Source organism: Lissotriton vulgaris, chromosome 8, assembly GCF_964263255.1.
Source record: "Lissotriton vulgaris chromosome 8, aLisVul1.2, whole genome shotgun sequence".
Lineage (NCBI taxonomy): Eukaryota > Metazoa > Chordata > Amphibia > Caudata > Salamandridae > Lissotriton > Lissotriton vulgaris.
In genome coordinates this window covers 532016615-532030376 of record NC_141696.1, presented here as the reverse complement: position 1 = coordinate 532030376, position 13762 = coordinate 532016615, and the positions used below count along the sequence as shown (strand labels likewise).

At 41.4% G+C, this 13762-nt stretch overlaps 1 protein-coding gene across 1 annotated transcript in view; it reads left to right on the top strand.

Annotated features, from left to right (window-relative positions):
* ACE2 (angiotensin converting enzyme 2) overlaps positions 1-13762 on the top strand; it is a 459770-nt gene that overhangs the window by 291068 nt on the left and 154940 nt on the right. Inside the window, exon 12 of the mRNA XM_086934340.1 lies at positions 8665-8787. Within this exon, the coding sequence (XP_086790466.1) occupies positions 8665-8787 (123 nt within the window). The remainder of the gene's footprint in view (positions 1-8664; positions 8788-13762) is intronic.

Below are 13762 nucleotides of genomic sequence, written 5' to 3'. Positions count from 1 at the left end.
AGGAGAGGAGGTAAAGGAACAGGGCCCACTTGAGGAACAAGTGGAACAGGACCAACAACAGGCTGACCAGCAGCCGCCGGAACAACAAGTGGAGGAACAGGAGGAACTACAGGGGCTGCAGTACCCTGTACATAAGGAGGTGGTGATTTTAATAAATAGGATAACAAAGGATCCTCTTTTGCTTCTTCTTCCTTTTTATCAGAACTTGACGGTAAAACCGGATAACATTTATCCACCGCCATGCGATTCAGTCTGGTAGAAACTTCCTTTTCTTTCTCTGCTTTATCTCGCTGATACTGTTCTGCCTCTTGCATCATCGTAATGATACCCTCTCTCTTATTTTTCTTAATCTGTTTGATTTCTTTCTGTTTGGCCTCTTTATGCCATAACCGAAAGGAATCAAACATCGCTGGCCTAGCTTTCTTTTTAAACAATTTTGCTTCGAGATTATCTAAAATCTCAGTCTCAAAACTACCATGGTGTGGCCAACTAAGGACGCCATCATTTTTCGTATAGCGGATCCAACATTCATTATAAACAATAGGGCCCACTCCGTGTTGACTATAGAGCTCATAAATCGGAGTTCCAACTGGAGGTATCGGACATGAGTCCCCCAACCGGGAATCCGTGCTGCAACATTTAATAAAATCAAACAAAATACTACGCCCAGGCATCGTGCACACTAACCGAGCTTTCAAACTTCAAGGGTTATCGAATTATGATATCCTCGCAAAAATACGAGACCCTCGGTTTTTGGCAATTGCAATCGTCAAATAAAAACCCAACAACTAAGAACCAACAACTAAGAACCAACAACTAAGAACCACAAATGCAATGGAACCATGCAAACAACCAAGTTTCAACAACAACAACCAAGGTTTCTGGGAGCGACCCACAAATACTTAACTGAAAGAGCAATGGCGTCACCAGGAAGGCCCGTCTATCGTCTCGCCGTACAAAGGACTACGCCAGGCGCCAAAACAGGTCGACAGTCAGGGCATCAGTCCGTCGCAGCCGTCAGGAAGCGGGAATCTTCGCGGGAAAAATCTTCGGACCACTTATTTCGACAACAGGATCGATGAAGCGGGGTGCACCTTCCCTCGGAGATTTCACACGAAGTTCCTCACGATCGTCAGGCTTTGGACCGGTACCGCTGATGTCGCCCCACGTTGGGCGCCAACTGAAGGACTGGGCTATTCTAAGGCCCAGCGGTGCCAGGGGACAACACCTGAAACCTTCGTGGGTTACCTGTTCCGGCGTACAAATCACAGAGACACGGGACACTTCCTTCGGCGTCAAAGATCAGCGTTTATTTACTGCAGGGATACAGAGATCGCTAGAAGTACAACAGAGTGTAGGTTCTGAGAGTCTGCTTCGAATTGCAAAAGTGGATCGCTCCTTTTATACACATTTTCGTCATTGCACAACATAACGAACAAAAGGTTACAACTCAGTTCCCACAGTAAATTTCAAAAAGGGTTGCATTCATGTTTTCGGAAGCCCGGAACATAATTACAGTAACATCGCTGGTATCCCACTATCAGGCACATTCCACTCTGGTTGTAAACGAGCTAAGAGAAGAGACAGAAACAGGTGCAAGGAAGACAAAGACAGACAACAGATTGAAAGAGTGTGGGGGCAGTATCGGAAGCGTGATCACAGGATCAAAGGATTCGGGCCTAACGCATGCAAGGCTGAAACAATAGACCGGCACGGCAAGATGAGCCTCGAGCGGAGCCATCTGCCTTTGCCCTGTCATCCCCCTAGTCATAAAGACACACTCAAAGGAATATACATCTTCCGCAAGAGCTTGGGCATCCCAGGGTCATGAAGCGGACATTGTCCGTTTGCCGACTACGTGAGGGCAAGAAACAAAATGGATGCCGTATCTAAAATGGAACCAGAGGGTTCAGATGGAGAAACCCATAAATAGGACGAACCCTTCCAAGTAGTGTAGCGAAAACGCGTACACCTACTAAACTCGTCATTTGCGGTTCGTAGATACCAAACTCGTCCATAGCCGCCAAAAACGTCGTTACGATTCTCATAGAACCTCACAAGTCACTGCATAGCAAGTCTCCACAGCCCGCAAACGATCACCGCAGCTCTGCCGCAGGGTCCGGTGGGCGAATCCGTCGGCTCGGGCTACTTTGGGTGAGGGAAGCAGAGGATATCTTCAGGATACCGGATCGGCGGGACGGAGCTCTCTCAAGCTGCGTCCGCCATGATCGCCGCCTTGGCCACGCCCCCAAAGGCATTTCTTTCATCCCCACATATTTAGGTTCCTCATTCGAAAATGAAATTGCATTATATAAATTTATGAGGATACTCAGACATTTCTTTGAAAACATCATTCCTCCACAAGGCCATGCAGATGAGAGAAGAAGTGAGTTTACACCTAAAAGCACTTTTGAAGCTCCAATGTCCCATAGGACTCTGGATATGTTTGAATTATTAGTGAACAAAGATCTTAAGAAACTGATTTGCAAGATGAACAAAACTTTACTTAATAATTTCAGCCTATCGGGAAGAGCATTCTAGCACAATTGGCAAAAAGGCAAGAAATCACCTTTCAAAAGGTAAATAAAGTTGAGGCTCTTGTTCTGAAAGATACCGATTTTTGAGAGGAAAGTAGGGGAACATGTCAGAGATACTAATACATACATGCTCCTCGACAAGGAACCAACAGCAGAGATTTCTAGTTTGTTGAAAAAAATCATTGATAAAGCTTTGGACATGGAGTGGTTTAATGAAAACACAGCCAAATACTTGGTCACACAGTTTCCACGTGGACCTAAACTTTATATGTTACCAAAAGTCCACAAAAATATATTTGACTCACCATTCCAACCTATTGTGTTGGGATGTGGGTCATTATTCCAATCTGCCAGCAGATTCATTGATACTTTTTTGCAACCTTTTGCGCAATCATGGCACACTTACATACAGGTAATTGACAAAACAAGAGAATTGGGAGGTGCACAACACGATAGGTGGTGGTTTAGTAAAAGTTTTGAGGCAAGGTTGGGTGCTCTCCAGGGAGGCGCTTCCGTCCAGCGCCTAGAAATATAGGACTAATGATTGTATGCAAAGGTTTGCAGATACATCCCCTGTATGAGGCACTCCTTAAATGTTCATCGAAATGACTCCAAAGTTTTACGATGTAGTTTAGAATTTATTCATCAATTTTAAATCATTGGAATGATGTTTCAAACAATATTGTCTTCATATCATTTTGTTACATCCACAGTGCTGTATATACGCGTGCTCCAATGCATTTCGGGCTGCTCGCCCTTTGTCAAGGAGAACTAAAGAAAGAAGAAATAAGCCCATGTTAGAGAAAGAACAAGGGTGTATGAAAAACGTTAATGGCCAGTTAAGTTGTTAGGAAGTGCCGATCAATAAAAAAAAATGTGTGCCGGGATATAGCATGCTGGGGTACAGGTAGTGCACGGGTTGTTAATCTAGTAAGCGGTGGACGGATGGGTTGATGACGAAAGGTCGAGGACAGTTGACGGGTTAGGGATTAGCGGTTCCCAGGTGGGAAACTGCGAGCATAGATAAGACTTACTTCATGGCCAGAAATGAAGAGTAAAGAATAAAGAGCAATGCGGTATCAAATAACAACAGATTATTAAAGGTAACAACTGTATTCAATGCGATCATTCAGTCCATGTGGTTTAAGTGTCTGCAGAAGGTATATCCATTGTAGTTCTTTTTTCAGTAAACATTTCCCATTGTCTATGCCTTCAGTGCGGGTGATGGTTTCCAATACTGTAATTTGGAGTTGCGCTATGGTGTGGTGAAATTCTTTACTCTTTATTTCATCTCCCATTCTCACCCTTACCGTTCACACCCACCCCAAGATGGTTCCCATTTCCTTCCCTTCCCTGCTTCACATCCCACTCCAAGATGGCCCCCACACTCACCTCCGCTTAGTCCGTTTTTTACCTCTGATATATATTTCCACACGCCGACCACACTTTTCAAACACTCGGATCACCACAACGGAGAGCCACAAGGCTTCTGGCCATGAAGTAAGTCTTATCTATGCTCGCAGTTTCCCACCTGGGAACCGCTAATCCCTAACCTGTCCACTGTCCTCGACCTTCCGTCATCAACCCATCCGTCCACCGCTTACTAGATTAACAACCCGTGCACTACCTGTACCCCAGCATGCTATATCCCGGCACACATTCTTTTTTATTGATCGGCACTTCCTAACAACTTAACTGGCCATTAACGTTTTTCATACACCCTTGTTCTTTCTCTAACATGGGCTTATTTCTTCTTTCTTTAGTTCTCCTTGACAAAGGGCGAGCAGCCCGAAATGCATTGGAGCACGCGTATATACAGCACTGTGGATGTAACAAAATGATATGAAGACAATATTGTTTGAAACATCATTCCAATGATTTAAAATTGATGAATAAATTCTAAACTACATCGTAAAACTTTGGAGTCATTTTGATGAACATTTAAGGAGTGCCTCATACAGGGAATGTATCTGCAAACCTTTGCGTACACTCATTAGTCCTACACTTACATACAGGACACTTCGGACTTCATTACGAAATTTGAGAACGTGACTCTGTCGTCCACAGATGAGTGCATACTGTGCACAATAGACGTAGGTGCTTTATTTACACCTATTGCACATTCTGAAGGTCTTGAGGCCATTGAGTGGTCCCTACTTCAACAAGGCACTATCGGTACGAACAAGATATTTTTGCTTGAACTGACACATTTCTGTCTCCACCACAGCTATTTTGTATGGGGAATTAATTTTATTTATAACTCAGCGGAACTTCAATGGGGTTTGCAGGAGCCCCCTCGTATGCCAATACGTTTATGGCAAAATTCGAGGAAGACTATATATTTGAACATTGGACTGGACAGAACACTTGCGTTTCTTCTGCAGGTACATAGACGACATGTTTCTAGTTTGGACTGGGACAGAAGGTGAACTCAAAGAGAACATTACCCACTTGAAATCATGGAACCCTAGTTTTGCAAGTAAGAAGAACAGGAAACAGGTATGGTACTGTAGTTTATTTGTAGATTAGACCCTAAGATGTCACTGGCAGAAAAGCCCAGCTCCAACTGACCACTACATTCCTAAGTACACTAGAGCAATAATCAACATTCCACCAGAATTAAAGGAACAGTAGAAACATTGAAATAGGAGAATGTAACATCTTCTCTCTTAAACAAAAAAACAAAAATAAAAGTAACACCTAGGATTCAATTTACCTACACAATGAGGAAAACAGCGGTTTCATTCTTAGATGTCTGGGTTGGAATTAGTGTTCAAGGTCTAAGCACTAGCCTGTACCAAAAATCCACAGATAGGAACAGTGCACTGCTGTACCAAAGCTTTCATCCACCAACATTGCGGAAGAATCTTCCATATTCTCAGTTCCTGCAAATAAAACGTTTAGTTTCAGAACACATGCAATGTTACACTACTATTCAAGATTTAAAAATGAAATATGTAAGTTGTGGTTATCCCAGTTCAAGCAACGAAAGCACCAACACAAGAAAGGAGGGATTTACTCAAGAAAAAACAGTAAATAGACACAGATCGAGGCATTTTTGTCTCCAAGTTCACAATGAATTCTCAAAAAATACGCAACATAATTTGTTAGAGATGGGAGTTTTTACAACCAGAGCCTGATATTCGAGGTATCTCCGCATCTAAACCTCTATTTGCCTACACTAGACCTAGGAACAATAAGGAGCTTCTTGCCACGAAAACAGTTCCCAACAAAAAGGATAATGTGGAAATGCGAAAATGTTTAAATTGCACACATTGCAATAACGTGATGTTTGGAAATATGATTTTCTCATCCACACACAGGTGAAAGTGTCAAACTATCTTACAAAGGCAATTGCAATACCAATAGCGTAATTTATGCAATTAAGTGTCCCTGCGGTATCTTGTATATAGGGGAGATAGAAAGGAAACTAAAGACTCGAATCTCAGAAAACAAAAGCAGAATACGTAATAAGAGTGCTACCTCTTGTCTAGTGACACACTGGATTGAAAATCACCATTCAATTGCACAGATTAAATTTCAGATCATTGATAAAGTAGCGGAGAGTCCAGGTTTGGATATTAATAAACACTTATTACAAAGAGGAACATTTTGGATGTAGCGTCTAGGCACATTGAAACCCCGAGGGCTTAATTACAGATTAGAAGTGAGCTGTTCTCTATAACACAATCATTTACTTTGGAGACCGAATGATTTTTGTACAACTGTTCATGAGAACGATGCATTAGGCCTATGATAAAAAGTTTGTTCTTAATATTATTTACCCTACGGACACTCACTTATTTGATTATTTTTTGATTTGTCACCCTTTGTTTTTTGTTTTTTCTCTCTTCTTTATTTTTGATTTTATTTACTAAGGACTGGTGTTTGATACTGAGAAAGTATTTATTTCAGAGTATTGTCTCTTGATAAAGCATTGTAATGCATAGGAAATCGTAATACAGATTGCTCTAAGATCATACTATCTAATAAGCACTAGATTCCATAGTTGCTCCGCGTGAACTAAACGCTAAGAGGCCGATTCCGATCAGGGTCGGAAAGCTCTCCGACCGAGCTGGATCCGGAGTGTTTTCCGACGAAACCGGACTCCTGCATTCCGACCAAGTGAGTACGATGCGGCTGCATGCTGCTGGAGTCGGTTCAGTCTGACTCCCATAGAAGTCAATGGGAGCTGGTCGTACAACGTGTACATGGGATCCCATTGACTGAATGGGTACGTCTTGCACAAGGACGCCCCCTACAGTGGGTACACTTCAGTGCGTGCCTTCCGCACTGTACATGCCTGTGTTGGGGAGACCCTTGGGTCTCCCCCTGAGTCCGAGTCATAAGGCTGCAGGTGACGGGTGTCCAACGCAGACACCAAAATGCAGCTTTCCGGACGTTTTTACGAGCCGGACACTTTGGCTTGATTCGGCTGTCTGACGCGTGCATTGTACTGGCTCGGTCATAAATCGCCTCCATTGCACGGCACGGTTTGCTTATGGACAAGGCGTACGGAGCGGTTCGGACCTGGAAACGACTTGGTCGGTAAATTTCATGTCACTCGCATCGTACTTGCTCGCTCGTACAGCTGTACGAGTCGGGCGGAAAACACGCGTCCAGCTCGTAGTTTTTCCGGCCGGATCGCGTTCGGTGCCCTTCTGACCCAGATCGGAATCGGCCCCTTAGTGTCAGTTTCCCAAGTTTGTGGAACCCCCAAGGATTCCATAAGTATTTCCACTAGTGACAGTTGCAGTTTCGTAGTAATATAATTATTTTATGAATTCCTAATTACTCTCTTTCAGAGGTGTTTTCATGTATTTAAATGTAGCTGATGTACATTTGCACATACCAAAATGTGCCACCCTTGCGTGCAATACATTTTTTTCGTCATAGGGGAAATATTTTCCCTCATGAAGAAACAGATCCCAAATAACACACACCAATTGTTGGGAGGTTTCATCCTCATTGCCAACATGGCTATGGTTTTACACCTGTCCTTCACAAGAACAAAATCTGTAATGGTGTTCACCAATTTACACAGGAGAATTCCCGCCCTGAAAATCCCACAATGTACACTAGACAGCAAATGTATTCAAATGCAATATTACACTATTTTTGTGCTACTATGTATGAGCAAATCCATTTAAGATTTAAACTTGCGTTTTACTTACATAAAACATGATTTTTACTAGGAAATCAATGTTCTCACAAAGATAGGTGCATAGAAGCAAATGCCTTCGTGAATTGGGCCCTGTATAGAAGTGCTTAATTTAAGCCAGTGGTATCCGGTGCTTGGCACCGGCACTTAATTGTCAACACGGTGCTTGTGACAGTCTGCCACAAGGTGGCTCTGTCTGCCTAATTTAGAGGTGATTGACAACAACAACTTTTAATTATATATTCAGTATACATTAAAATGACTATTTCCTGCTACAGAAGCCATTCTAATATCTTTGGGGACTGTATTAGTCCGAATTTTCACACTTGTAGGTGTGTGATGGTTAGTAGGTCGGTTGTTACTTTAATTGGCAGAATGGCAGGTGCAGTGTGTGATGCAAGCTGCAGTGGCCTCCTGATAAGAGCCCTGGCACTTATTTTTTGTTACAAATTAAGCACTGCTGTATAGTCATTTAAAGTGGGAGATACCAATGCAAGCCATGAAATAACTGTTTCAAGCCCACCAAGATGAAACTGTTGGTATACGGACTAAGGATGGCCACCAAAATTGAGCCCAGAAATATAAAACACTGATTATTAGTGTAAGAAGAAATGCTTTTGGTAGGAAACCATGAACAGTGAAGGACATCTGTGGGGTCATACTTCTGCAACAGTCACAAGGCAGCACTCTAGATACACTATTCACATTTCTTTATCTGGCCTGTCGGCCATTTTACCCCTGGTAACGTCTGCCCGCTTGAAAAAATGAAATATGCATGTTTACACAGTAATGTCCAATCTAGCTTGACATTCTAGTCATTTTCGGCCAGCTATTTGTGATGCAGTTTACAGTGTTGACAATGCAATATTTGTTGCAATACTTTGTGATGTATTCACATGAATACAGAAGTGAGAATCTGAAAACCATTTCAGTAACATGTACGCGGTATTCTTGTTCTCTTTGCAGATACTACACCAGGACCATTTATCAGTTCCAGTTTCAGAAAGCCCTTTGCCAGGCTGCTAATCACAAAGGGCCTCTCCACACGTGTGACATCACTAATTCTACAGTGGCTGGGAATAAGCTGCGGTAATCAACGAAAAGATTTCATAGTGGAAACAATGCATTAAAGACATGCTCATATTCTCTCTCACTCACAGACACACACACACACACACACACAAATAGAAATTTCTAATCAATTTAAGAGGGAGTTAGTCTTACAGGTGTGCAGGTATGCCATTCTTTATTTGCAGACATTTTTAGAATGCTTCCCCCCAAAAGGTGCAGGGCGCAGTTCTTCGGTAACACCGAGTTCTTGGCTGGGGAACTTCACACCTGGCTTAAAGAAGTTAAACAATTGAATGGGGGCTCCACAGTAGAATTTTAGTTGGGGGCAGAGGAGGCACAGATACAATTGGTGGGGCCTTCTCCAGTTGCAATTGTGAAGATTGCAAGCACCGCCCGGGTGTGTAACGTGCCTCTTATGGCCAAGCAAGACCCATTACCCGTCAGCTCTCCATGTTAATGTGTTGGCTTGTCAACTTCTACAGTACCATCTTCTATAGCACCAGTCCAGAATCATAACAAAGCATGCAAACGTGTAGAAATGTCCAGTGCAGTCATTTCACGAAAAAAGGGGGCACAGACACTCTGGGCAGGCGCACTAGGCTGCCACCCAAAGTACATGCATCACAAGGTTCAAGGACATTTCACAAACAAAGCATCAGTATAACAGATCCATCATATCGAAAAAGTCACTTCACACAGAGCAAACACGTAGAAGAAACCATTCTTGTACAAGATAAATATATGACAAATATCAACCGCTATGTAGTTAATCAATATAATTAGACCATATCTTAATGACCACCTATTAAAAGATTATTTACTGCCCTGCCAAGTCCTACACATGCAGAATGTGTGTCACTTCCATCACTAATGTCCCTCTTCTTAGCTAACAGCCCCTACAAAAAGTACTACAAAGTGCAGGTTGAGAATCAGGCCCATATATGTTTGATTGGAAAGGCACATCGTCATATCAATTAGTTTTAACCTTTTTCGGATGAAATACAATATATTGTATTCCATTGTTAACACCTATTCATGATGTTTTATGACGGGGAAGTTTGAAGGTAAAACACATTAACTTAAAAAGAAACAGGTAGCAATCGTGTAGCAGGTGATTCTAAAGTTAAAGTTCCAAGCATGATTTTTTAATAAAAGCAATTGCAGTGGTGAAAAATGTCTTTGCACAAAAAAACCTATTTAGGATAGATTTTAAAAAAAACCATAATGTATTGAGTTACATAGCATCACCAAACAACTAGCACATTTGTGACATCATGTACAGTGCGGTTATTCAAGCCAATCCGCCCTTTCTCGTATTTTCCCAATCTAAGCTCCCAAAACTCTCCACCACCCTCCCCAAGTCGTGCCAAAAGGAAATCCATACAGCAGATAGCTGAGCCTTATCAATAAGCGTCCCATTGTGTCATACAAATGCGCTGAGTAGCTGAGTCTCTGGGGTGCAAGCTGCAAGAAGTATGTTCGTGAATATGTCAACAATCCTAAACAGGGGCCAAAGCCGGGGAGCCCCCTAAAATCTGTTTAGGATAGATGATGTGATGGACATGGCCACAGGGAACCTCGATGATCTCACAAGTCTTGCTAGGAATTCTAAACAGGAAGGGGCTGTTCCTTATGCACCACATCTTTAATGCCCACTAGCCCAGAATTCTCTACAACCACAGAGTTTTTAATTCATTCACATCAACAGGTCGAGCCAGCACAAACAGTCAATTTTGCATTTGAATGTTCCAAACAACTCAAAATATTTGAATCAATTCGAACCCTTGTGGCTTAGCTTTGAATCATTTTCAAACTGACTTGCCCATCTGAAGCTTACATATGTGTAACATTTTTAAAATGGCGTTCGACCAAAAAATAAAAAATCATGTCACACACTGCTTTAAGCCAGAGAATTCACAGAAAATGTAGAAGTGTTTCATGATAAAATGGGTATTGTGTTTTCTCCCCTTCCGCCCTGCTTGGTTCTGTCGTAGACACGGTCGCTGATGCATTCACCCGTCCAACAATGCCCTGCTGTGCCTTTTTTTTTAGTTCAAAAAGCTTTATTGAGCAGATAAAACCAAGTAAAACATCGGTAAAAAATCACAATCAATAAGAGGAAATGGCATTATATAATAAGAAAGTGAAATATAAAAGGAGCAAAAACCCCTAAGGGGGAATATAAACAATATACTAAGGGAAAAAGCATTTTTAAATTGTTTGGGAGATGGAAAAGAAAGAGAAGAGGAAAGAAGAAAGAAAAGGGAAAAAGGAGAGAAAGAAAGACAAGAAAAGAAAGGGGGAAAGAGAGTAGGAGGATATAAAGAAGGGAGAAAAAGGAGAAAAAGGAGAAAAGGCATATTAGGGTGAGCGTCTGGAAAGAAAATCAGTTAAGGGTAACCATAACAAATCTCTTTTGATTAAAAGGGAGGTAGTTGTAGCATATGCACGATCAAGTCTATGATGATGACATAATAAATTCCACCATGCAGTAGAAGAGATCTTTGAAGTGTCTTTCCAGTTAGATGTGATAATTTGCAAATAAATAGCTATACACAAATCTATAAAATTGCGAACATTGCGTGAAACATCCCAAATAGGAGAAGAACCACCTAGAAAAATATGAACAATATCAAAAGTATGATTTGAGTTCAGAATCTCATTCAGCTTGCACCAAATATGTTGCCAAAGAGAAGCTACCAAGGGACATTGAAAAAACATATGAAACAAGGTACCATCAGAGTGAGAGCAAGACCAGCAGTGACTAGATTCTAGGACTTTGAACTTAAAAAGGTCATGTGGGGTAAAAAAAAGTCTATTATAAAAGAAAAAAAGGGTCTGAGTGGTGCTAGCTGAACGAAAAACTGTGTGGATTTTAGACCAGATAGACTCCCAAATAGGAAAAGGAAATCTTGTGCGAGATCCTTTTCCCATGCAAGTTCAGGTTTGGATTTAGGGCGATCAGGAATAGGTCGGGAGAGGATCTTATAAATGGCAGCTGCTTTAAGTGGGGAAGTGAAAACTAAAGGAGTGGAGTCAGTTGGGACAACATCCGATAAGGTGGTATGAAATGAGGAGAGTGTAGTTAAAGCTATAAGTTTTGGAAATTGGACAGCACCCTTCAAAAATTATGCACCATAGCAGAACAGTTGTTAAAAGCGAACATACAAGTAGACAAAGTATTAGTTTTCCCAAATGTTCAGATAAGACACACAGTTAAAGCTATGGTAAGGTCAGAAAGAAGAGTGAGTGTTAGAAATATGAGAAGTGGTGCAAAGAGTGGATAAATCCAGTATAGTACGATTTACACAGAGATCAGCCAGATAAAGAATGCCTTTGTCAATCCATTCCTTCCAGAAGAGGGCCTTAGTCTTAATCTTTAGGGAGGAATTATACCATAACGGGGTAAGGGAGTGTAAATGCGCCTGAGAAAAAGTGGAGCGAAATAATGAAAGAGAGAGTGCCCTAGAGAGTTTGAAGATGGGGGAAAGAAAACGTTTAGGGGGTTGAGACAAATGAATAGCAGCAGAGAAGGGAAAAGGCGATAATTGGGCTTGCTCTAAAGCACTCCAAGCAGTAGAGGAAAGGGGAGGAAGATCTGAGAGAAAAGGCCAGATTTGTTTTAAAGTGAAAGAAGAATGAAAGCGAACAATGTTGGGGAAGTTTACACCACCTAGATGCTTTGGCAATTGAAGACGGGAGAGGGATAACCTGGGCTTGCGATTATTCCACAGGAAACGAGTGGGAACACGATTGATCTGAGTGAAAAAATAAGCCGAGAGAGAAATAGGTAACATAGAAAGATAAAAATTAACTATAGGGAGAAGCATCATTTTGACAGTTGCCAAACGACCCCACCACGATAGAAATAAAGGGGACCATCTTTCGATTAGGGTATCAAGCTTAGAGAGAATATCTTTAAGATTAATCTTAACAGAATCTTTAATGGATGAGGAATATAAGATACCTAAGCATTTGATACTAGTAGAGCTCCATGCAAAACCGGAGCCTTGAAACATATGAGGAAGACAAAATTTATTTAGGGGTAAAACTTCAGATTTATCTATATTTAACTTATAGCCGGAAACAGAAGAATATTCGCAAGTAAAGAAAAAAGAGCTGGTAAAGAAATAGCAGGGTTAGACATATAAAGTAAAATATCATCAGCATAGGCTGTGAATTTGATGTCTAATGATTTCAGTATAAGAGGTAGAAAGGCGAATCTTCTCAAGGAGGGGTTCTAATGCTAAAATGAAAAGAAGGGGAGACAAGGGGCAACCTTGCCGAGTACCCCTGTGAAGAGGAAAATAAGACGACTGAGAACCATTGACCCAAATGGACGTAGAAGGGGAGGAATATAGTAATTGTGTTGAATGAGTTTAATGATGTGAGGGCTAAATCCATGCCAACTAAGGGCTCCAAACATAAAATCCCAATTAACCCTATCAAATGCTTTCTCAGTGTCAAGATTAATAACTGTAAGAGGAGTTGTCATTTTAGAAGCAAGATGAATAATATTAAGGAGAGCTCTAGAGTTATCTGTGATTGATCTACCCTTAACAAAACCTGTCTGATAAACATTAATGAGGTCTGGGACAAAAGTAGATAGACGAGAAGCTAAAACTTTGGCATAAATCTTACAATCAGTATTGATTAAAGAGATGGGTCGATAATTCTTACAAAGGGAAGGATCTTTATCTTTTTTGGGAAGTAAACATAGCATAGCCTGGGTAAAGGAGCCCTTGGACTCGACAGCAGTGAGGAAAGAAGAGATTAAGGAGGAAAGATGAGGTATCAAACAAGACTTAAACTGAAAATAAAAACTAACAGTAAAACCATCAGGACCAGGAGATTTATCTTTGGGTAGAAGAGTAATTGCTTGTAAGATCTCTTTCTCTGCGATGGGAGCATCCAGAGAAGAGAGGTCAAGGGTAGAGGAAGAGGATTTGGGTATGTTATGGAAAAAGGAGTCAATTTGAGAAGGGGTAGGAGT